This window comes from Papio anubis, chromosome 15, assembly GCF_008728515.1.
Source record: "Papio anubis isolate 15944 chromosome 15, Panubis1.0, whole genome shotgun sequence".
Taxonomy (NCBI): Eukaryota; Metazoa; Chordata; class Mammalia; order Primates; family Cercopithecidae; genus Papio; species Papio anubis.
This window is the reverse complement of record NC_044990.1, coordinates 73,669,804-73,694,531: the sequence shown is the minus strand read 5'-3', so window position 1 is coordinate 73,694,531 and position 24,728 is coordinate 73,669,804. Positions and strand designations below refer to the sequence as shown.

Genomic DNA, 24,728 nt, shown 5'->3' with positions numbered 1-24,728 from the left:
GATCGTTTATTAGCAGCAACCTAAACAGCAGTGGCACAGGGCTTTTGATGTGCAGGTGGTAACGGCAGGTGTGATTAAAATGTTTAAGCTGTCTAAAAGGAGGAAAAGCAAATAGATTTCATGTGTTACGTTAACGCAAATGAGAAAGTAGCAAGTATGGGTTGAGTATGGTTCGTCTGTGGGCTGGAAGGAAAGAGCTTGCTGGAGGTCCCTGCTTCTTGGGCAGGAAGAAGGGCCTCAACTTCACTTAGCTATCCCTGTTTGAAAATAAGTTCTTTCCTCTGTAGATGTTTTCCTTGTTAATTTTTGTGCATGCCTTTAGGATCTCTGCCGTTTCTTTCCTATCCTCTTTTCACTTTTTTCTTACTGTTGATGAACCTAACTCTACCAGACTTCTTTCTTTCCAATCGGTTGATTTCTACTGCCTTGCTCCGTTTGTTCTACCGTAACAAAATACCTGAGACTGGCTAATTTATACATGTTAGACATTTATTTCTCATAGTTCCGGAGGCTGGGAAGTCCACGATTAAGGCTCTGGTGTTGGTGTCTGGTCTGGTGAGGACCATTCTCTGCTTCCCAGATGGACCTCTGTGTCCTCACATTGTGGAAGAAACAGAAGGACAAACTGGTTTAGTTCCCTCCAGCCTTCTGTAAGGACACTAATCCCCATCAGGAGGGCTCTGCCGTGGCGACCTAATCACCTCTTAGAGGCCCCACCTCTTAACACTGACCCTGGGGTGAAGTTCCAGCCTATGAATTTAGAGTAGGCATGCCCATTCAAATCATAGCATCCACTTTACACACCATCACCTTTTCCTCAGTAGCTGTCACTAAATTGCCAGGGACAAATAACTTATATCACCAAGGTAAGGTCCTGGCACATAATGTATGCACAAGTATTTGTGTGTTTATGAATAAGTTGAAAATTAAAATAAATTGGCTTTGTGAGAGGGCTTGGCAAGACCTTGACTGTCTAAGCTTTTCAAAAATCTGCTTTGTTTTATTCCTGGTTCTTAATAGAGATGGATGCCCAGGGACAGACTCGAGTGAACTTAGCTGACACTGGCTGTGATTATTTTTTATTTTTATTTTTTTGGTTGGGGAGAGAGTGGGGTGGGTATTATCATAAAAGCTAAGATTCTTTTTTATGATGAAGTTTGTTTTTTAAAGAAGAGATCTTGCTGTGTTACCCAGGCTGGAGCATAGTGGCTATTCATAGGCAGACTCCCACTACTGATTAGCAAGTTTATATTTCATAAAAAATATTACCTCTAAAACAGACCATACAAGGTCAATTCTTATCCTCATTCTTTCTGACAACAGCTTCAGGTAACACTGTGAAGGGATGGCCCATGCAGGTCAGTAACACTTTTTTCTTACAGCTTTTGCATCTTGAAAGAAATAACTTAGAAATATGCTTTGACCAGAGTGTCTTTCTGAGCATACAGGACACCTTTTTCAGATGGAAGGGCCACATGTGTATTGTGCTGCTGTAATTCTCTGACGGCTGTTGCTACCCCTCACTGTGATTGCAGGCGCTGGTGTGTGTACTGTGAACCAGGGCTCTTGGAAGCCTTTACATGTTATTTCATGTTATCCTCACAATTGAAGGAGATAAGCATTAGTGTCCCCACTTTACAGAGAATGAAACTGGCTCCTATAATAGGTTAAGGAGTTTACCTGTCTTAGAGATAGGAATCTGTTCAGAACCATGATTTCTTAATCATTATTGCGTTGCCTATTCTATTAGTCTGTTTTTATATTGCTATAAAGAACTTCCTGAGACTGGGCAATTTGTAAAGGAAAGAGGTTTAATTGACTCACAGTTCAGCATAGGTGGTGAGACCTCAGGAAACTTGCAGTCATGGCGGAAGGGGAAGCAGGCACTTTCTTCACAGGGCGGCAGGAAGGAGAAGTGCAAGCAGGGGAAATGCCAGAGCTTATAAAACCATCAGATCTCATGAGAACTCACTGTCACTAGAACAGCATGGAGGAACCGCCCCCATGATCCAGTTACCTCCACCTGGTCCCACCCTTGACACGTGAGGATTATGGGGATTGCAGTTCAAGCTGAGATTTGGGTGGGGACACGGAGCCAAACTGTATCACCTATGTTGCTGCCTTAGTATGTTCTGGTGTGGGATATTTCCTTCAGTGTTCTTTTACTCATCTAGTCTTACTCCAAAAACCTTGAAAGGTTCTCTGTTTCCTGTGGAGTCCTATTTTTGAACCCTAGGCATAGGGCTCACCTGGCCACATTGTGTGTTTCCCAGCACATGACCCGTCTCTTTTCTTGCTTTGGGGTCTTTGGCTCTTTGTGGCTTGAGTGTCCTCCCTTCTGTCCTTGATTTAAGCAAGTGCTACTAAGCCCTCCGGCCAGGTCTCAGGAGCCTGGTGGTACTTTTGTTCCTGCTGAGCAAGGCCAGTATGGTGCAGCTCAGAGATGATGAACACATAATGGGCACCAAATGCTGGATGGACAGAAGCAGCACCCATAGCAAAAGGCTGGGACCCAATACAGACCCAAGGTGGTCCAGGCTGTACCATAAGCCAGAGGAAGGCCGAGTGAGGAAGCAGACTCGAGTTGAACATTCCCAGAACACCGGGCCCTGTTCAAGGGGGTTGTGAGGGTCCTCAGCTCTGGGGAGCTGGATCTTTTTCAGAGTGGACTGGATCGGAGTCTCCGCCTTGTTATGCGTGTCCCTCTGTGCATCTCAAACCCCACGGGACTTGGTCCACCTGCTCTTGTAAGAGAGGGGCCATGTCTGACATTAAATGTAGACCCTCCTGGCCGGGCGTGGTGACTCACACCTATAATCGCAGCACTTTGGGAGGCTGAGGCAGGTGGATCACTTGAGGTCAGGAGTTAGAGAACAGCCTGGCCAACATGGTGAAATCCCGTCTCTACTAAAAATACAAAAATTAGTCAGGCGTGGTGGTGCATGCCTGTAATCCCAGCTCCTCAGGAGGCTCAGGCTTGCTTGAACCCAAAACGTGGAGGTTGCAGTGAGCTGAGATTGCGTCACTGCACTGTAGTCTGGGTGACAGAGTGAGACTCTGTCTCCAAAAAAAAAAAAAAAGAAAAAAAAAAAGAGCCTCCTGACTGGCTTCCAGGCGGTGAAACAAGTGGACTTTCCTTGGGCCACGTGGAGAAATAGAAACAGTCTTGCTTGGTTAATAAAATTAGTCTGTCTTCCTGGCCATTATGAGATAAATGAAGATTAAGATTAAGACCATGGGGCTTTATATGAACAGGTAATAGCTGGTGAGTACTTACTAGGTAACAAGGAGGGGCCCAAGAGCCTTATGAATATTCACTCCTTTTACTAGTGTAACTCCCCTATCACTGCTACATTACAGGTAAAGAAACCGAAGTCTGGGGAGGGTGAATAGCACCTCCATGTTTTAACAGTTAATAAAAGGCTGATCCAGGGCTTTAGCCCAGGCCGTCCATCTGTCTCAGAAGTGCGGCCATGGCTCGCATCCCAGCACTTTGGGAGGCCAAGGTGGGCGGATCACTTGAGGTCAGGAGTTCTCGACCAGCCTGGCCAGCATGGCGAAATCCTGCCTCTACTGAAAATACAACAACAACAACAAAATTAGCTGGGCATGGTGGCAGGCATCTGTAATCCCAGCTACTCTGGAGGCCAAGGCACGAGAATTGCTTGAACCCGGGAGGTGGAGGTTGCAGTGAGCTGAGATCATACTACTGCACTCCAGCCTAGGTGACAGAGCGAGACTCCATCTCAAAAAAAAAAAAAAGTGTACAATCTTACCCCAACATGCACAGCATAACCTGAATGCAGATGTCACTTCTGTGCGGCAGCCATAGGAAATAATGGGGCAAAGAGCAGCCCGACAGGTAGTGTGGTGGGGCGGGACGCAGACCTTGGGTCCTCACCAATTCTCTGGGCCTCGGTTTTCTTGTCTCTAAATAAGGGGATTGGACTTAGTGTCTGGAGGTCATTTCCTGTTTTGTCTCACTTATTTAGAAAACCATCTGTATTAGTCAGAGTTCTCCAGAGAAGCAGAATCGATAGGGCCCACGTGTATGTACGTGCAGAGAGACATTAGTAGATTGATTTATAAAATTTTCTCACGCAACTTGAAGGTGAGGTAAGTCCACAATCTGCAGGGCAGCTGGCAGGCCAGAGACCCTGGGAAGAGCTGATGATGCAGCTTGAGTCTGAGGAGGACAGTCTTGAGGCAGAATTCCCTTTTCTTCGTAGGTCTTTTTTCTCTTAAATGCCTTCAACTGATTAGGTGAGGCCCACTGACATTATGTAGGACTTCAAAGTCTACAGATTTAAATGCTAATCTCAACTGAAAAATACTTTCCCATTGATATCCAGACATATTTGACCAAATATCTGGGGACTGTGGCCTAGCCAAGCTGACACATAAAATTAACCATCACATAGTCTTTTTTTTTCTTTTGAGATGAGTCTCGCTCTGTCAGGCAAGGTGGAGTGCAGTGGCACGATCTCAGCTCACTGCAAGCTCTACTTCCCGGGTTCAAGCAATTCTCCTGCCTCAGCCTCCTGAGTAGTTGGGGTCACAGGCGTGAGCCACCATGTCCAGCTAATTTTTGAATTTTCAGTAGAGGCAAGGTTTCACCACGCTGGCCAGGCTGGTCTCAAATTCCTGACCTCAAGTGATCCACCTGCCTTGGCATCCCAAAGTGCTGGGATTACAGGAATGAGCTGCCGCACCTGGCCCATCACAAACTGTTTAATCCTCATCTCTTCTTTTGGGATCTCCACAGGTGACTTTGTCCTCATTTTCCACTTATTATTGAAGCCATTTGTTTATAGATTTCTTTCCCTTCCTAAACTCTGAACGTATAAAAGGCAGACACAATGCCTCATTCATCTTTATATTACGTATACATTGCAGGCGCCCAGAAAATGTGTAAGTGAAGTCAGCCTCCAGCTTCATTACATCTGTGAGATTTGGAAAATGCCTAACAACTGAGCATTATTTTAGTGGGAAGTGATGACTGTCGTTCTCTGCTGAATTATGTCACACATCAGAGAGTGTGGCATGAAAGGGGTCCTGCAGACAATTTTCAGGGAATTGTGGTCCAATATGCGGCTAGGGAAGAAATCCTTAAGATTTTTTATTTTTAGTTTTCCAATAAAATGCAACTCACCTGTGTCTAAGGCTTGAAATTCCTCTTCATGTAGATAGATGTATGCATGCAGTAAAACAAACTGACCAGCTGGGAATTTTACATTTTCCAGTGGCTAACTTTGGCAAGGTACTCTGTGTCCAGATAAAGGATGCATCTTTGAGTTGGGCAGGAAACCTTAATTTCCCCTCACGTACATAGTTTCTGGTGGGAAGGTGGGCCTAGAGTTCAACAGTAGTGGTTTTCAGTAAAGGAGAAACGAATGGCCAGGCATGACTGGTAAGAAAGCGCTGGTGTTAGTGTGCTAAGCTCCTTCACAGTGGTGAAGTCATTGTTGGAGGTTTTGTTTTGTCTTGTTTATTTGTTTTTTTCTGCCTTTAGAACTCTGTATTTTTTCAACCTGGATGGTTCCTGTAACCCATTTAAAATTTTATCCCCTAGTTCATCAGAATTGCCTGATGTACTGATTAAAACTAAATGATTACACCTTGGAGATTCTGCTTCACCAGGCATTGGCTGGGGCCCAGTATCTTTCGTTTTGTTGTTTTGAGACAGCGTCTCGCTCTGTCACCAAGCGGGAGTGCAGTGGTGCGATCTCAGCTTACTGCAATCTCTGCCTTCCAGGTTCAAGTGATTCTCCTGCCTCAGCCTCCGGAGTAGCTGGGGCTACAGGTGTGCACCACCACGCCCAGCTAACTTTCGTATTTTTAGTAGAGACGAGGTTTCACTCTGTTGGTCAGGATGGTCTCAGTTTCTTGACCTCATGATCCGCCCGCATTGGCCTCCCAAAGTGCTGGGATTACAGGTGTGAGCCACTGTGCTCAGCCCAATATCTTTAGAAAGTGTCCTCGTGTCCCTGAAAATATGCTGTCTTTGGAAAACCTTGCCCTAGTTGTGTGATAAAAAAGCACACAAGGTCAAACTATGTGTAGCAAATATAAATGACATCAGGATCACTTAAGACTAAAATCAATTGAGAGGAAGCACACGGACACCTGTCTTGGTCTATGCTAGGCTTTTGGGGGTTAAGTTTGGAATTTATTCATTCACTTAGTCATTGACTCCACAATGTAATTGAGCCCCTGGCTTAAGCTGGCACTGTGATAAATGCTTAGATACAATGGTAAGCCAATGCACAGAAGTCCCTCCTGCTGGGAATTTCCTCCTGGGAATCAGCAAGCGGGGATTAATAAATAACCACAGAATTAAAATCAGTGCTCGTGTGTCATTGTCTTTGGAAGGCAATGTCCGAGATGCCATGAGGTGCTTTGGTAGAGATGCCGATGCCATTGTGGGGGTGTAGTGCTTCCTGTGAAGGCTCAAGAAATAGCCTGCAGCATTGTGTGTGTGGTAGTGGAGAGAGATGGGGAAGGGTTTGGGAAAGGGAGGGGCTTGGGGCAGCCAGGAGGCTGATGCCCTGCATTTCCCTGGGGGTAATTATGTGAGAAAGCTCTTAATGTTCAAGAAAATCCACATATTTTAAATTCACCCTGGCTGCAGTCTGGGAATGCATTGGGGGCCCAGAGTAGAGGCAGGGAGATACGCCAGGAGGCTGATGCAGCAAGCAGTCCAGGAAGAGGATGATGTGATTTGGACTCAGGCCAAGTAGAGAGCCTTGGATAGATTTGAAAGCCACTGGGAGCATATCCTTATTTGGGTGTGGGGCTAGAGGAGGGATTAGTCAGAAGGAGGGATTGGGGCTACTTTCGTTCTTATGGCTGCAAAATCTTTTTACCTGGGTTCACTGAAATATGGAATACTAGAAGAAGACCAGATTTAGGGGTGAATTTGGCTTTGAAGACTGGGATGCTTTAGAACTGTGCAGGTGTTTGCTACAAGACCCACTGATGGAGTCTGCCTGGTTCTGCCTCCTTTCCTATTTAAAAATGGAGGTTGTAAATGATGAGTGTAACGAATTGATCCAATGTTCACTTTTCTTCCTTGCCTCTCATGTGGATGTGTTAATGAACAATGAGAAGGTGAAAAATGGCATCAGGAGAGGAGGAATAGGTCTGCCCGATATACCGATCGGAACTAAGTGAGCCTTGACCGTAGATAGACCAGAGTTTGGCAGACACATAGAGTTTAGAAAACATTGTGTTGTTAAATTTCTTTTTTAAAAATATTTTTATATTTTTATTTTAATTTTTTTATTATACTTTAAGTTCTGGGACACATGTGCAGAACGTGCAGGTTTGTTACGTAGGTATACATGTGCCCTGGTGGTTTGCTGCAGCTATCAACTCATCATCTAGGTTTTAAGCCCCACATGCATTGGGTATTTGTTCTAATGATCTCCCTCCCCTTGCCCCTCACCCTCTGACAGGCCCCGGTGTGTGATGTTCCTCTCCCTGTGTCCATGTGTTCTCATTGTTCAACTCCCACTTATGAGTGAGAACATGCGGTGTTTGGTTTTCTGTTCCTGTGTTAGTTTGCAGAGAATGATGGTTTCCAGCTTCATCCAAGTCCCTGTAAAGGACATGAACTCATCCTTTTTTTATGACTGCATAGTATTCCACAGTGTATATATACCACATTTTCTTTTTTTTATTATTATACTTTAAGTTGTAGGGTACATGTGCACAGCGTGCAGGTTTGTTACATATGTATACTTGTGCCATGTTGGTGTGCTGCACCCATTAACTCGTCAGCATCCATCAACTCGTCATTTACATCAGGTATAACTACCAGTGCAATCCCTCCCCTCTCCCCATAATAGGCCCTGGTGTGTGATGTTCCCCTTCTCGAGTCCAAGTGATCTCATTGTTCAGTTCCCACCTACGAGTGAGAACATGCAGTGTTTGGTTTTCTGTTCTTGCGATAGTTTGCTGAGAATGATGGTTTCCAGCTGCATCCATGTCCCTACAAAGGACACAAACTCATCCTTTTTTACGGCTGCATAGTATTCCATGGTGTATATGTGCCACATTTTCTTAATCCAGTCTGTCACTGATGGACATTTGGGTTGGTTCCCAGTCTTTGCTGTTGTAAATAGTGTTGCGGTAAACATATATGTGCATGTGTCTTTATAGTAGAATGATTTATAATCCTTTAGGTATATACCCAGTAATGGGATGGCTGGGTCAAATGGTATTTCTGGTTCTAGTTCCTTGAGGAATCACCACGTTGTCTTCCACAATGGTTGAACTAATTTACACTCCCACCAACAGTGTAAAACTGTTCCTATTTGTCCCCATCCTCTCCAGCATCTGTTGTTTCCTGACTTTTTAATGATCACCATTCTAACTGGCCTGAGATGGTATCTCTTTGTGGTTTTGATTTGCATTTCTCTAATGACCAGTGATAATGAGCTTTTTTTCATATGTTTGTTGGCTGCATACATGTCTTCTTTTGAGAAATGTCTGTTCATATCCTTTGCTCACTTTTTGATGGGTTTTTTTTTTTTTCTTGTAAATTTGTTTAAGTTCCTTGTAGATTCTGGATATTAGCCCTTTGTCAGATGGGTAGATTGCAAAAATTTTCTTCCACTCTGTAGGTTGCCTGTACTCTGATGATAGTTTCTTTTGCTGTGGAGAAGCTCTTTAGTTTAATTAGATCCCATCTGTCAATTTTGGCTTTTGTTACCATTGTTTTTTGGTGTTTTAGTCGTGAGGTCTTTGCCCATGCCTATGTCCTGAATGGTATTGCTTAGGTTTTCTTCTAGGGTTTTTTATGGTTTTAGGTTTTACATTTAAGTCTTTAATCTGTTGTCTTTCTTACTCATACTTTTCCATTTCCTTTTTTCCATGTACAGAAAATGAAGGTTTTATTGTGAAGATTTTAGGTCCAAGAAGTTCTGTCTGTTTTTCTTTTATTAAGGAAAGGATTGATGGTTTTGGCAATAAGGAAGTCCAATAGGATTTTAAGAGATCTTATCTTCACAGCAAAGCACTGAAAGTCTTCAATGACTTCCACATCCAGTAAAACGTGTCTCTAAGGTTTTATTGTTCACAAAGCTGCCCCAGTTTTTGCCAACCATCCACTCTGAAGTCAATCTCTTTGACTTCAGTTCTGCTGTCTGATACTTCCGCAAGTGAACTATTCTGGGGACGCACCTCATTGCTGTATTGGCAATGGCATTTCAGCTTTTTCATCCTCCTGAGTGACTAGAGAAAGTCCAGCCAGCCCCTCCAGCATCTTTACAAGCCATTCATGTGTTGAGTGGAGTCTCATTTAACCACCAAACTATTATCATCTCTTTCTCCACTCAGATCTATTGTATATTGACCAGTGCTTAGTAGGTTTACTGTGTGGATAATTTTTTATTTTGAAGGTGGGGAACTTCTGTTCTCACATGCATGTACAGAATATTGAATTTGATGTCTTGGTCATACACTTCAGCTAAAATCAGAATTTTATTCTGTCTAGACAAGATTAAGAAGATGTATAGCCTTTTGCTTGTTGCTGTGCTGACGTGGCTGATGGCTTGAATAATTTAAGCCAATCATACAGTCGGTTTCTGACCGTAGCATGTATCTGTGAAGAGCTGACCCCGAGTGCAGTGCAGTTTCATGCAGATGAGTGTGTTTGTAAGTGCAGGATGGGGGACGCATCTCTGCCCTGTACATAACTCAGTTTCAGTACCAGCTGTGGCCACCCTGAGCTGGTTCCCGGCAGGATTAGTTTTTGAGGTGGACCCTGAAGGACAGGGTGGGATTAATACTCAGGGAATCCCTTTGGGAGTGTGAATGTCAGTGCTGCTGGGCCATGGAAGAGTTTGAAGCATGGTGTCCATTATCAGAGGTGTTTTCAGATGGTCCTTAGGGAGTAGTGTTTGGGAACGGTTGGTTTTGATGGGGGATGCTGGAGAAGGGACCAGTGAAAACACTGCATCAGTATCACGCATGATTGCCGGTCAGTAAACTTGTGAAATTGGGTCTGGTCTTTTCCCTCCCTCCCTCCCTCCCTCCCTCCTTTCTTTCTTTCTTTCTTTCTTTCTTTCTTTCTTTCTTTCTTTCTTTCTTTCTTTCTTTGCTGCTTTCTTTCTCTCTTTCTCTCTTTTCCTGCCTCTCTTTCTCTCTTCTCTCTTTCTCTCTTTCTCTCTTTCTCTCTTTCTCTCTTTCTCTTTCTCCTTCCTTCCTTCCTTCCTTCCTTCCTTCCTTCCTTCCTTCCTTCCTTCCTTCCTTCCTTCCTTCCTTCCTTCCTTCCTTCCCTCCTTCCTTCCTTCCTTCCTTCCTTCCTTCTTTCTTTCTTTCTTTCTCTCTTTCTTTCCTTTCTTTTCTTCCTTTCTTCCTTTCTTTCTTTTTTGACAGGGTCTTGCTCTATTGCCCAGGCTGGAGTGCGGTGGTGCCATCTCAGCTCACTGCAACTTCCGCCTCCCGGGTTCAAGCGATTCTCATACCTCAGCCTCCCATGTAGCTAGGACTACAGGCGTGTGCCATCAAGCCTGGCTAATTTTTATATTTTTAGTAGAGATGGGGTTTCGCCATGTTGGCCAGGCTGGTCTCGAACTCCTGACCTCAAGTGATCTGCCCACTTCGGCCTCCCGGAGTGCTGTGATTACAGGCGTGAGCCACCACGCCTGGCCCAACTGGGTCATTTCTTGAGGAATAGTGAACTGTGGCAAATTAGGCCCAGATTCTTATCTCATTGACCATAGAATAGGTGGTATGGGAGGAGGAAGCAGAGATGCTGTGGTTAAGCCTACAGCAGAACATTCAGGCCAGCATCTGTCTGCCCTCTCTGCCATGCCAGACATGGGCTTGTGCAGGGAGGACCAGCAGTGCCCACTCCTAAGTCGGCTCTCAGTAAGGCTGGTGGGTGGATAGTGAGGGAGCAGAAGAATAGACCGCATCTTCTGCTTGCTGGGTCTTTGAGAGAAATACTGATTTTTTTTCTTTTCCTATATAGAAGAAAGGAAAGTATCTTTCTTTTCCTGCATGGAAGAAGGTTTTCATTTTCAGTTTTTGTTCTTTTGAAGTGTAACATTGCAGTCAAATGTGAAGTGACAGACAAAAATTTTAAGGGCTCAAAGGATGTTGACAAATTTTAGAGTAGTAGATGACTTATATAAGTGTTGTTTTCTCTGTCTCAAAACATATTCCATGCTCATTTCAGTTGCTTCAGAGTTGCCAGTGTTTGCAGAATACCCGTGTAATAGCCATTTATACAAGGTGGTTTATTTTTCTCATGCAAAATCCTCATAAGTTTCCTTGTGAGTTTGTGAGGGCTGCTGGAACAAAGTGCCACAAACACAGTGACTGAAAACAATGGAAATTGAGCCTCTCATGATTCTGGAGGCTGGAGGTCTGAAATCACGGTGTCAGCAGTGCCAGGCTCCTTCTGAAGCCTGCAGGGAAGAATCTTTCTTTGCCGCTTTGAGCTTCCAGTGGTTGCTGGCAGTCCTTGGATTGCAGCTGCATCCCTCTCATCTGTGTCCTAATCACTTGATTGTTTTCTGCCCGTGTGTCTCTCTCTGTCTCTCTCTTCTTTTCTTAGAAAGATACTGATCATGTTAGATTTAGGATCCTCCCTTTTCCAGTATGACTTCGTCTTCACTAATTACATCTGTAACACTCCTGTTTCCAAATACAGTCAACCTTTGAGGTCCTGAGGTTATGACTTTATCTTTTTTGGGGGTGTCTTAGTCTGTTTATGATGGGTAAACATAAATTACAGATTGGGTAATTTATGAAAAACAGAAATTCTCACCACTCTGGAGGCTGGGAAGTCCAAGATCAAGGCACTGGCAGGTTCAGTTTTCTAGTGACCTGCTCTCTGCTTGTAGATGGTGCCTTGATGCTCCATAGTCCAGATGTGAGGAATGCTGTGTCCTTAAAGGGCAGAAGGTGGAAGGGCTTAGAGGGCTGCCTACTGCCCAAAGCCTCCTTTACAGGGTCCTTAATGCCATTTATGAGGGAGGAGCTTTCATGGCCTAAATACCTCTTAATACCATCACATTGGCCATTGAGTTTCACCACCTGGATTTTGGAGGGGAGGTTGTCCAGGCAGCTTCCAAGGACTGGACATTGGGGTATAGGAAGTTTCCTGGACGTTGTCATTTTCTGTTGGGCTGAACTTAAGTCATGCGACTACATCTAACTGCGTTAGGGGCTGGAGAGAGTGGTCCTTGTTCAAGGCTGTTGTGCATTGGCTAAAAATTGGGAGTTTTGTTAATCACAGAAAATGAGAGCAGATTTTGAGGAGAGCTGACAGCTTTTGCCACATCTACAAAATTTTGGATGGGGTGGGGGTGATCTAGGTTGTTTATTCTGTTTCTAAGCCACTGTAGCTTCTCTCATTGAGTTATACCTACCATTTGAGGAGCAAAAGGGAGTTTTCCTACATATAATTATGTTAGGTTTGTTATGGTTAGCAGGACTTTGTTTTATTCAGTTAAATTGCATTGTGTAGTTGCTAACTAGTATGGAAAATAGCAATAAGCGAGAGATTGGGCTATTCCTGCTGTCTAGGAGGAGGCATTGACTAAGGAAAAAGATAAGTGTAGGTGGAGCACGGTGGCTCACGCCTGTAATCCCAGCACTTTGGGAGGCCAAGGTAGGTAGATCACTTGAAGCCAGGAGTTGGAGACCAGCCTGGCCAACATGGTAAAACCCCATCTTTAGTATAAATACAAAAATTAGCCAGGTATGGTGGCAGATGCCTGTAACCCCAGCTACTCGGGAGGCTGAGGTAGGAGAATCACTTGAACCCGAGAGGCAGAGGCTGCAGTGAACTGAGATTGTGCCACTGCACTCCAGCCTGGGCGACAGAGAGAGATACTGTCTCAAAATATATATATATAATATATGTTATATATATATTGTTATATGTAACAATAAGTTATTTTGAAAAGAAGCTTATAAAATATGTTTTAAGAGATAGAAGCCTTTTTTTTTTTTGGTAAAGAACACTGACTTAGTGATAGTGAATAAGTTGTACGTCAATTTGACATGCACAAGGGAGTCTGAGAAAGGCCATTTGAATCTAAGTGACCAGCCAGAGCCAGAGCTGCCTTCAGAGGCTCTGCCCTGTGTTTGCTGCCTGCCCTTCCGGGCTAACTCGCTTTCTGAAGGCTGGGAATGGCCTTGACTTTCATGTTGCCAGCATCTAGCGTGGGGCTTGGCACACGATGAGGGTTCATGAAATATTCATCAGATCATTTCCAACCAACTCCCGTGTTCACCATTAGTAACACAAAGGTGCAATAGTAGAAATATGCAGGCTGTAAATGCACTCAACCTCAGAGCAGTATTTTCAGTTTATTTAGGAACCAGTGTACTTGTTGAAAAAAATTACACAGATAGCTCCTAAAATTACAAAGATAGTTCATGGCCATGAACTCTTTATATGTTTATTTATTAAATAAATATCATATGCTGATATGAACCGATACTTTAAATAGGGTTGGTAAAATGATCTGTAGGCTGTATAAAGTTTTATGTTGCAAATTCCGTGGAAGCAGTGACTTTTGTTTGTGCTTTTGTTTCTGTAATTTAAACAATCTGTGTTTTTCCCATTTTCTTTAGAACTTTTTGCTACTTGATGAGATATTGCAGCGTAACCGTCAGCCACCGTCAGATGGTAAAAAGATGGTGCATGTGCAGGACTTTACTGCTTTTTGGGATAAGGTAACATATCCTTAATTGCAAGATCATGACTGCTAATAGATAATGAGTGACATTGATTTAATACAGAATTTTGAGGTGTTACACATGGTATAAAATATGGCTTGCTCATTTACTGTAAGTATGTTACAAAGATTCTCAAAATTAGGAGTAAGTTTTGCAATTAATAGAAAGTAGGTATGAAATCAGGCTTAGGTATTTGACAACTTGTATTTTATCTCATTTTCAAAAAACCAATGAAAGTGTTACCTCATTCTAAACTAAATGTCAGTGTTTGGACATTGGCAACATTGGATTTTATAGGATTGGACAGACTGGGGTGCAGCATGGAATGGGTTAACTGCTGAGTACATTGTAAATTATTACAGAGACTTTGAGGTATCAGTGCACATTTTCACCTTACTGTTTTCAGGTCATCTTATTACATATTGAGAAAGCCCATGACTTGGATTTTTGCCACGGGGTTGGGTTGGGGCTCCCCTATTCCAAGCACCTGGATGTTGCCAGCTGCTTTGGTGGCAGCCCAAGGCAGAGGGGAGGCTGCAGGCTGGCGGAGCAAGCTCCATGGATTCCTGACTGAAGGGTTTCACTGTGTGGTAAGCGGACAGGTAGTTCAGGCAAGGCCACAAGGATTTTTCAGCACTTGGTTTACTCATAACATTTAGGGAAACGGGAACAACAGCAGGGGCCACCCACAGGAAGTACTTAGGCTCGGTGCATCTCCTGTTACCCACAACTCCAGGGCCCTCCTTATGCTTCCAAGGAAGCAGTGGGCTCCCTGCCCAATGCTCATAGAAGCCACTACTATGGCACCAGCTTTTCATGAAAGAAAGGCTGCATTGTAAGTCGAATGGCAAGGAGACAGGAGGCAACGTGCAAATTTGTCTTCCCTAGCTGGGGGATGGGGCAGGTTTTACAGGCAGAGGGTAATGAGGCGTGGTCCGATTGGTTCTTGCAATGAAGTGATGCCGGGGCTGGATCTGATCGCATCCTGGATCAGGCCATGAGGTGTCCGCTCTGAACTCGTTCCTCCTTCCTTGGTCCCAGCACTTGGGTTCTGCCCATGGTTGTGTGCTTGGTTCATCTGGAAATGCTCAGATTACATAACTCGCAACCTGGGATCCATGGCAACTGAAAAACAGTTTACTATGTTATTACGCAGAGTTGAACCAGATTGGACTGGTTCTGTGGTTATGCTTACCTGAGTCCGGGGTCCTCTGCAAATCCACTTGTCTCAGTCTGTGTTAGTCTGGAAAACAGAACATACAGCATGGGAGAGGGAATTTCGTGCAGAGAATTCATTACATAGGTGATGAAAGAAAGAGCACAAAGGGAAAGCAGGGCTGGAAGAGGCCACCCTGAGACCAGCCATGGCAGGAAGCTGCACCCCTGGGGCTGGAGATGATGTCTGCCAGGAGCAGAGCCCAGTGGCCTGGCTGCCAGCAAGATTTCGGATCAGAGGGCAAGGGTCTCTTCTGAGGGCGCTGGGACCGCTTGGACTGCTTAAAACGGGTGGGCAGTGCTGGTGGTGACCAGCTCCTCCCCTCTCCGGGTGCTCTTCGTGGCTGACCTTGAGTTGTAGTGTAGTTTGCTGGAGCCAAAAGCCAATAGGCGGTTGAGCAGCACTCCCGCCCAGCCCCACTGTCTCCGCCCTCTCGTGTGGGACAAATGTCAAAACTCTAGACTCCAGACTCTTCCTTTCTCTACATGCCCTTGGCTCTAAGTATCACACTCCCTGTTTCATGTTTGCCTAATTCTGATGTAATTTTTGCCATCTCGACCGACAGAACAATAATGTGTTCCCAAATATATAGAACATCATTGCACCTTGTGCACATGGAAACTCACACAAGGTACGTCACCTGACCGGACAATTTCTCCTTACCTGCTGGCATTCCCACCTCATACACTTTATTTATTTATTTATTTATTTATTTATTTATTTATTTATTTAGGAGATGGAGTCTTGCTCTTTTGCCCAGGCTTTAGTGCAGTGGTGTGATTTTGGCTCACTGCAACCTCTGTCTCCCAGGTGCAAGTGATTCCCTTGCCTCAACCTCCTGAGTAGCTGGGATTACAGGAACACTGCACCATGCCTGGCTAATTTTTGTATTTTTAGTAGAGACGGGGTTTCTGCCACGTTGTCCAGGTTGGTCTTGAATTTCTGGCCTCAAGTGATCTGCCCACCTTGGCCTCCTGAAGTGCTGGGATTACAGGTGTGAGCCACTGCGCCCAGCTCTAATACACTTTAAGCATTGATAGAAAAGCTCTGTGAACATCCACTAGCAAAAAGCACTCTAGGTGAATGCTGTTGAGCTAGAGGAAGGCACTGCGGTAGCCACCACACACTGTGTAGGTCCCATTTGCAAATTTTTTTTGTACCAAACTCTGCAACATTGTAAAATGGGCTGTTTTGTTGTTGTTCAGTTCCTAGACAACGTTGACAGCTGCATTGAAACAGAACACTCCACCCTGTTTCCTGGGCCTTGTCTTGGGGTGATTATGCCCCACGCTGCCAGGGATTATTAGGGAGGCCATGCAGCTGAGAGGGTGCTTGGGTGGGAGGAGGGGCACAGACACTGGGGCTTTTGGAGAGAAGCTGCAGAGGAAAGAAGGGTGTGCTGGGCTGGGATTCGGGAGAAAGACAGAGGCCCCAGCAGCAGCCCTGCTGGATAGACCAGTGGGTATTGGGGGAAAGGTCTTCTCACCAGCCTAGGGTCTCATTTAGAAAACAAACGGGCTTGTGCTGAATCTCTAAGCTGTAAAGTCTGTGGCCCTGTGGGAGCCTGTGACTCTCCATGGGGCAGGGATTTGCTTCTGCTTTCTTCACTGCTCTGGCCCCAGGGCCCAGCATAGGGTCGGCCCCAGAGTGGGGGCTCAGTCTGCCTGCCTTAGTGTCCTGGAGCCTGGAGGTCTCAGAGGGAAGGGGCCTCGCCTTCTGAGCTGTCGAGTGCTGCCCCCTTCTGGCTGCGGCGCACCAGTGCGGGGTCCCAGGCCTCCAAGTGGGGCAGAAACCTGCTCTAAGAACCAGGGCCGTGATGGGAAGCTGGATTTTGCATGTGGCTCACTCTTTTGCAGTCAAAACTGAGTAAAAAGAAGTAAAATCAGAAATAGTTGTTAGGAAAGAGACACACTGCAAAGGAGGGGAAAGGGACAGGTTGACCAGTTGTGTTTTTTCATCCTTTTGTAATCACAGAAATAAGTGGGTTTCAGTTGTCTTAAAAGACAATGTTACTTAATCAGGAATACAGAGTAGACCCTTTACATTTTAGAGGAGGAACACTTTATACAGTAAGGCTAAGTCAAGCAAGACTTTGTGAATTTGTGACAAGTTTGCACTTACAAAATCGTGTAAATAGGTCACATTTTGTTTAACGTTATTTTTTCCAAGTGTTTAGGTAATAATGTATTACTTTTTAAAAAAAGACATAGTTGATAGGCATGTAGGAAGGAGTAGAGAAACCTCTTCTGGATGGTTTTTATGTAATTCCTATGATATCTGGGGCTAGTTTCTTTGTGATTAAAAGTGATCATGATTGACTTGGTCTGTGGCCATACTATAATATGGTACGGGACACATTTATAAGGGGTCAGTTTACATACACACATATTTTGGTATTTGACCATTTATAAAAATATTTGTGATTATTTGGGTGTGTGACTGTTAAGTCGTTTCCAGATAAATTTTTCATTTTGAAGGTTATCTTGATCTCTTGTTCCTCCGCGGTGCTTTCTGTCTTTTGGGCATTTTACTAATCGCACGTGCCCACCTGAGATGTGGAGAGGGGTTGATGAGTACCCGTTTGTGGACTGGGCCAGCTCAGCATCTTTAGGTTGCGGGTTGGTTGACTTCATGCGTGCTTCCCTCTTCCATCATCCCAGGGGTGTTCCACCCTTCAGGGATGCCAGATTCATTTTGAGGAATCCTTTTCTAGAGTTGAGGAGGCTGCATTGCCTTTGATTCACTCTTGATCATTTTTCTAGGATATGGATGAGCATTTACCAAAGTGTGTTGTGCGGAAGAATAACCCTTTCTGAAAGGATTTGGGACTCAAATAAATTTGCTAAATGCCCACCCACCAGACACACATGGTCAGGTCTCTCCAGTCTATCCACGAGAAATTCAGATGAAGACTGTAAATGTGAGACTTAAACCCCTTTAGGATTCCTCCCAAATTGTAGCTGTTTTTACTTCACTTAACAGTATCAATTTTTGTTTGCTAGTGTTGATGTCTGGGTTTGGATAAAAGTTCTCATCGTTGGCAGTTTTTACGGTTGAGGTTCTATACTCTGAATTTAAAACCATTCCTCTCTTTATTTGTACCAAGTGACTTTTGCTTTTTTAAAAGATAGACAATTCAAAGTATTGATTGTCCTTGTATGAGAAGAGGAAACCTCCTCATTTTGGTTTGTCATGCTCTGGTAAACTGTCCCTTCTCCCTGATATGCACTTAATCCTCTCGATTGAAAATATTTAGAAGCTCTTTGTAAAAGTAATGAATTTGATTTGGTCTCCTAAATAATAAAGTGTAAAAGAACTTTTTTTTTTTTTTTTTTTTTTTGAGTTAAGGTCTCACTGTGTCACCCAGGCTAGAATGCAGTGGTGCAATCTTGGCTCACTGCAGCCTCAATCTCCTGTGCTCAAGGAATCCTCCTACCCATGAACATATACTTAATTTCATTATTCTTCAGTTTTTGGTTGTTGTTAAATTAGAGCTCTGGTTACAGGGTTGACCACCATTTGTAGAATTTCATTTGCCAAGAGTGACTTTATAGTATAAAGTGCCTTCTTGCTGGCTGGGCGTAACTGAGGTTCGTGCTTTATCAAGTGAAAATGGAGAGATTAGTGGAGATTTCACATCATCTATTAGCCAAGGACTGGGCATGCCATGTACTCATGCTGCCACCTTGTGGAGGTTAATGAAATAGAATATTAAAACCAAGGGACAGAAGGAAAACTTACAAATGATTGAAAAGCTCCCGTACTGAATATTATATTAAGAATATTGTTTTAAATGAGAACACATGGACACAGGGAGGGGAACATTACACATCGGGGCCTGTCAGTGGGTGGGGGGCAAGGGGAGGGAGAGCATTAGGACAAACACCTGATGCATGCAGGGCTTAAAACCTAGATGACAGGTTGACAGGTACAGCAAACCACCATGGCACATGTATACCTATGTAACAAACCTGCAGGTTCTGCACATGTGTCCCAGAACTTAAAGTTAAAAAAAAAAAATTGTTTTAATAAGTTAGCATGAGTTTTCATTTCAAGAAGGTTGCCTTGTCATTGTTACTATCTAAATTTTGTGGAAGTGTGAAGCTGTGTTCACATGAAAATCGGGTAAAAGAGAATGGGCCTTCCTTAAGTACTGAAGACTCCAAACTGTTTAAAACCCACGAAAAAAAATGTGATTTATGAAAAGGACTCTAGGATACAATATATTAAAATAGGAAGGAGAAAGATTTGGGTTATGTTCGTGTATCAGTGACTATTGTATTGTTTTCTTCTCTTTTTGAAGTGATTTGTGTGACTTTATTGAAATGGGCACATTTTATAAACTTTAATTTGTAGGCATCAGAGACCCCAACTCTACAAGGCCTTTCCTTTACTGTCAGACCTGGTGAATTGTTAGCTGTGGTCGGCCCCGTGGGAGCAGGGAAGGTGAGTTAGAATGGCTTTTGGCAGCTTGACGCACCCCACTTCTCATATTAACTTCTTGGGTTTGAGCCCAAGGCTACGTGTAACACATTTTTGAATTGGGTATGCTTGGCACGGCATTTCTTAGTACATGGAACATTCGTTTTGCAAGAAGGGTCACATGACCAAGTAAATGTGGGCAGTGCAACTCCTGTTTCTCTTGGTTCTTCAAGTTGCGTAATTGGGAACTCCTAGAAGTTGGACATCACCATTAAGGAAATTATTTACGTGATCACGATGCAGGATGGATTGACTAAGAAAGTGGGAACTTCTTTTTGTCAAAGTGAACCCTAGATGCTACAAGACGTGGAGGTTGTGAAGGCTTGTCTGAAAAGCTTTAAACATGTTTTGATATGACTTCTCCAAGTCACATGAACATACATTTAATAAACCTGTAGCCAGGTGTTCAGTCCTGTGTTAGGAGTAAAAGATACACCTGTAATCAAGACCCAGACACCACTGCCCTCCAGAAGTTTCTGGTATCTGGGGTGAGACAGATATACAAACAGATCATTTCAGTTCAATGTTCTAAGTGTTACAATAGTGGGGGGCACAGACATGTCACGTCTGTGCATTGTAGAAGATGTGAAGGAAACATGCATACAGAATTAGTATCATGCATTCTAAAGCAACGCAATAAATCTAGATGTAGGTATATAACCAATAGGGCGGTTTCACAATTGAAGTTTGCTCTCCAGAGACACGATTCTTGGGTAGTTAAAAATAAAAGTCCTTCGTAGTGCACAGGATATATTGTTTATTTTTATTTATTCATTCATTTATTCATGTATGTATGTAGGTTTAGTTTTTGAGACAGGGTCTTGCTCTGTCGCCCAGGCTGAAGTGCAGTGGCGCGATCTAGACTCAGTGCAACCTCCACTTTGGGTTCAAGTGATTCTCATGCCTTAGCCTCTCAAGTAACTGGGATTACAGGCGTGCCACCATGCTCGGCTAATGTTTGTAGTTTTAGTAGAGATGGGGTTTCACCATGTTGGCCAGGCTGGTCTTGAACTCCTGGCCTCAAGTGATCCACCCGCCTTGGCCTCCCACAGTGCTGGGATTATAGGCGTGAGCCACTGCGCCTGGCCAGGATATGTTATTTACATATAGCTTTTCTAGAACTAGTTCTTTGTCAAAAAGGATACCTGCATGCAGAAACAATGCATTCAATATTGGATATATGAACTATATGTCATGCTTGGCTACCCTGTTGCTGTAAACATTCTTAGTTGATCTTTGTTCCATGTACCATTTCATTTAGGGGAATGAAACTCATTTAGGGAAACTCATTAGGGCAGAGTACATTGTTACACTCTATTTTAACATTCCTTATAAACCCCTAGTTTATATGGACCAAAATGTTATTTCCAATTTTTATTCACAATTTCCTGGCTGTACTAGATCCTCTTTTAAATGAATGAATGATGTTTTTCAAGCTCCCAGGACTGGGCAAGGCTGCACTGCAGTGGCTTATTCTTGTCTCGAGTGTTGACTGAACATGTGTTTTTTTTACAATCTGTTTCAGTCATCACTGTTAAGTGCTGTGCTCGGGGAATTGGCCCCCAGTCATGGGCTGGTCAGCGTGCATGGAAGAGTTGCTTATGTGTCTCAGCAGCCCTGGGTGTTCTCGGGAACTGTGAGGAGTAATATTTTATTTGGGAAGAAATATGAAAAGGAACGATATGAAAAAGTCATAAAGGCTTGTGCTCTGAAAAAGGTGAGTGATGACTTTCGCATTTCATGGACTCCGATGTCAGTGTTCACTTGAACAACAAGGTTTTTTAACTTTTTTTTTTAATTTTGAAAGACCTTTGAATATTATTTCATACCTTAAGGCAGTCCTCCCAGTAAATAAACACACACATGCTCTGTCCTCTTCAGTCTGATGTGAAAATGATATTTACAGGGTGAATGTGGGGGGGGGTTGGTTGGTTTTGTGAAGTTTTATTTACTTTTAACTTTTTTTTTTTCCAAATGGACAATTATAAAAATTTGCAAAAGTGGAGAGAAGGGTGTCTTGAACCTGCATGTACCCATTGCTCAAGTTCAAGTGCAATCAACTTGTAGCCAATTCTACTCCATCTCTACCCCTACCTTCTGCTAGCTCCACCCCTACCCCAGATTCTTCCGATGTACACCCTCGACCTCAATTGTATTTTATTTGTAATACCTTATTACTTATCTCTAGAAGATAAGAACACTTTTGAAAAAAAAAAAATTACATTTCCTTCAAGAAAAATCACCAAAATTTCTTGCTCTCTTCAACTGGCTCGGCAGAGATTACGGTGCTTTAGTATCTCATTACCCACTGGTTTGCATCAGACTCCAGAAGATGTCTGCATCGTGCACTTGGCTGATGTTTCCTGCTTGGGTCCCTCTCAGACCATAGGTTTCCTTCTCCACTCCCTTTAAAAAAGAAAATTTGTTTCAGTAGATTTTGGGGTATGGGTGGTTTTTGGTTACATGGATAATTTTTTCAGTGCAATTTATTATTTAAAGGAAACAAACTGTTTTAAAATTTATTTTTCATTGTGTGTCATTTCACCAAGAGAGTGATTGTTTTCAGAAAAGATGAAGTGTTTGATGGTACACTGAGGTTTTCATAAAATTGGTGGATAGTTGATGAAAACTGAGCATACTTAATAGAAGGCTGTAAGTTAGAAAATAGAAAAAATGGTAAATACTGCTAAATACTATGTTACCTTCTTTGGGCCCTAAAAATCAGTGAATAATGGCATTAAAGGGCTCTCCCCGGGCTCTGTGCAGTGTGGCCTGGACATCCTACTGTTCTTTTGTACTGTCTGGAAAAGGCCGCCACAGACTGTCACAGGTGTGATGCAGAAGGCTTCCAGCCAGGTTTGCGAGGAATGAGTAATTTTGCTTGAGCAATGGCTGGAATATCATAGATTCTATCTATCAGGTGAGTAATATTTGCTGGTGATTTGGACAGAGAAATCATTGCTTGTTTAATGGGCCGTTTCTTCCTCCTGGGCTGTTGTTAATGAGAGATGATGCATTTTCAGAAATGACGTTAAGTTAGCAGTAATGAGCTAGATTTTTATTGAATAGTATATACTGTATAGGAATAGATGGGCTAAGGCAAGCTCCTAGTTATTCAGATTCCACCAGGTGTTAATTTTTTTTCTCTGTCTCACACACACTCACACATATGCGCACACAAAAGTGTATGAAGTTTTAATCTTTTGCCATGATTTCCCAGTGCCTTTGCTAGTGCTATTCTCATTTTGTTTATTTTTTGATATTGCTAGCTTCATTTTTTTTAAAGTAAAATTTTCACTTTATTCAAAGTTGGTACAGAATTGCTAACATTTCCCTAAAATAATTACTATACTTCAGCTTGTCCTGCTGGTGTCCCCCCACTGTCCCCTGCTTCCCTGAATATCCATTTTAGAAAAATTTTGCATAAATACAAGGTCCAAGTAGGGGAATATACAAGGTGATTTCAGTGTGTTGCAGTGAGTGGAGTGTGTCATGTTTTAGGGAATTGAGAAACAGATGGCAAATTTTGCATGTTTTCCCCCATTGGTAGTTACAGTTGTTAACCAAGAAACTGCTGATGGACCAGGCCCTGGAGACAGGAAAGATGGTGTGCCATTTTTCAGTGGAAGGGTGGCACTTGGCAACCGGGGCCTTGTCTTTCAGCTCTTTTCCTCCATCATTTCTCTATGACAGGTTAGAAGTGAGGTCCTTGGGACCAATATAGGGCTTTCTTGGGAAGGCTTTGTTGCTCTTTGCATATTAATCTGTCAGTTTAAAGATAACCTACTAGTAAACGCTAGAATTTAAGAATGATTTATTCCATAGTAGGCTGTGGTTTTAAGAGTTGAATGTTGCTTATGGCTGGGAAAGTGGAGGATGGGAGAGATGAAATGAACTGTGTGAAAATGAAATGAAATGAAATGATCTCAGAGAGATCAACTGAACATTTGCAGTTCAAGTTCAAAGCCATACCCGCCTAGCTCCAGACTCCATTTCCCCTCTGCCAGGCCACCTCTCAGTTGAGAGTGTTTATAAGTTAGGTGATTGATAAAAAGGTAGAATGTGGGACAAAATGTTTTTCAAGCCTTCCCTTTTTACCTGTTCAGTTTCTGGTACCCACATGAGACCCCAGGTCCCAGGTCACGCAGCCTTGCCTTGCTCCTCCCCGTGTCAGAAAGGCTCTGGGGGAAAGCGGGGGTTAGGACAGTGGCTGCCACTGAGCTTCTGCCATAGCCACCTTTGAGGACTGGCCCAGTAACTCTGACAGTGTCCCAGGCACCTGTGGGCTTCTGCGTGGCAGGCAGACTCCAGTGGCAATGGGGTCCCCTCGGGGCTGGGCTGCATGGTGACTTCTCGGTTCCTTCCTGGATGTGTATAAGCACAGACTGCTGGCCCCCGTGCATGGTTCCATCCTCGGTAGGACGGTGGGCCTCCAGTGGAGAAGTCGAACAGAGCAGGAAGCTGGCCCAGCTTTGTCATTTGCTCGCTGTCACTGTGGGTTTTTTTTTTTTTAATTTTGAGATGGAGTCTCACTCTCACTCTGTCACCCAGGCTGGAATCTAATGGTGTAATCTCGGCTCATTGCAACCTCTGCTTCCCAGGCTCCAGTGATTCTCCTGCCTCAGCTTCCTGAGTAACTGGGATCACAGGTGCATGCCACCATGCCTGGCTAACTTTTTTTGACTTTTAGTAAAGATGAGGGTTTTGCTATGTTGGCCAGCTGATCTTGAACTCCTGACCTCAAGTGATCCACCTGCCTTGGCTTCCCATAGTGCTGGGATTATATGCATGAGCCACCATGCACGACCAGCTCGGTGTCACTTTGGACATGTCATATTACCTGCTGTGGGCCCTTGATGTCTCTGCTGCGAAATAAGGACATAGGGTGAGATGGTTTCCCAGAGGTTTTGCTACCGTTCTCAACTGCCATTTATGACTGTTTAGCAGGGGACTGGCAAGAAACCAGGGATCCTCTTAATGAGTTACGAGACCATTTGCTAACTCCTTTTCAAATCCGCATGTCAGTGGTGGGTGTAAGATGGCCATAGAAATAGCAATCCTGGAATTATTTTGGCTTGTAGGTACAGAGATTGCGTGTGTAATGAAAACCTGCTGGACAGAAATGGTCCTGGGTGTCTCTGGGTGTTTGCCTCTGTTTCATTTCTTATTAAATGGGGGAGATACAGCAGGATTATGAAGACTGCAGGCAATGTCTGTAAAATGCAAACATGCCAGGTTTTTGCTAAATAATAGCTATTGCCCTTTTCTGTAAATCAGTTAATAAGATAAATAAATGATTTTGCCTTATACACTTTCTCATTCCCAT

At 43.6% G+C, this 24,728-nt stretch overlaps 1 protein-coding gene across 8 annotated transcripts in view; it reads left to right on the top strand.

Moving 5' to 3' along the window:
- Positions 1–24,728, top strand: part of ABCC4 (ATP binding cassette subfamily C member 4) — a 291,475-nt gene that overhangs the window by 99,568 nt on the left and 167,179 nt on the right. For 6 of the 8 annotated variants that reach the window (XM_031655600.1, XM_003913994.5, XM_017951358.3 and 3 more), the window contains 3 exons: positions 13,600–13,701; positions 19,277–19,366; positions 20,928–21,119. In XM_031655600.1, coding sequence (XP_031511460.1) covers positions 13,600–13,701; positions 19,277–19,366; positions 20,928–21,119 — 384 coding nt within the window. The remainder of the gene's footprint in view (positions 1–13,599; positions 13,702–19,276; positions 19,367–20,927; positions 21,120–24,728) is intronic. The other 2 variants (XM_009192089.4, XM_009192090.4) reach the window with 2 other exon arrangements.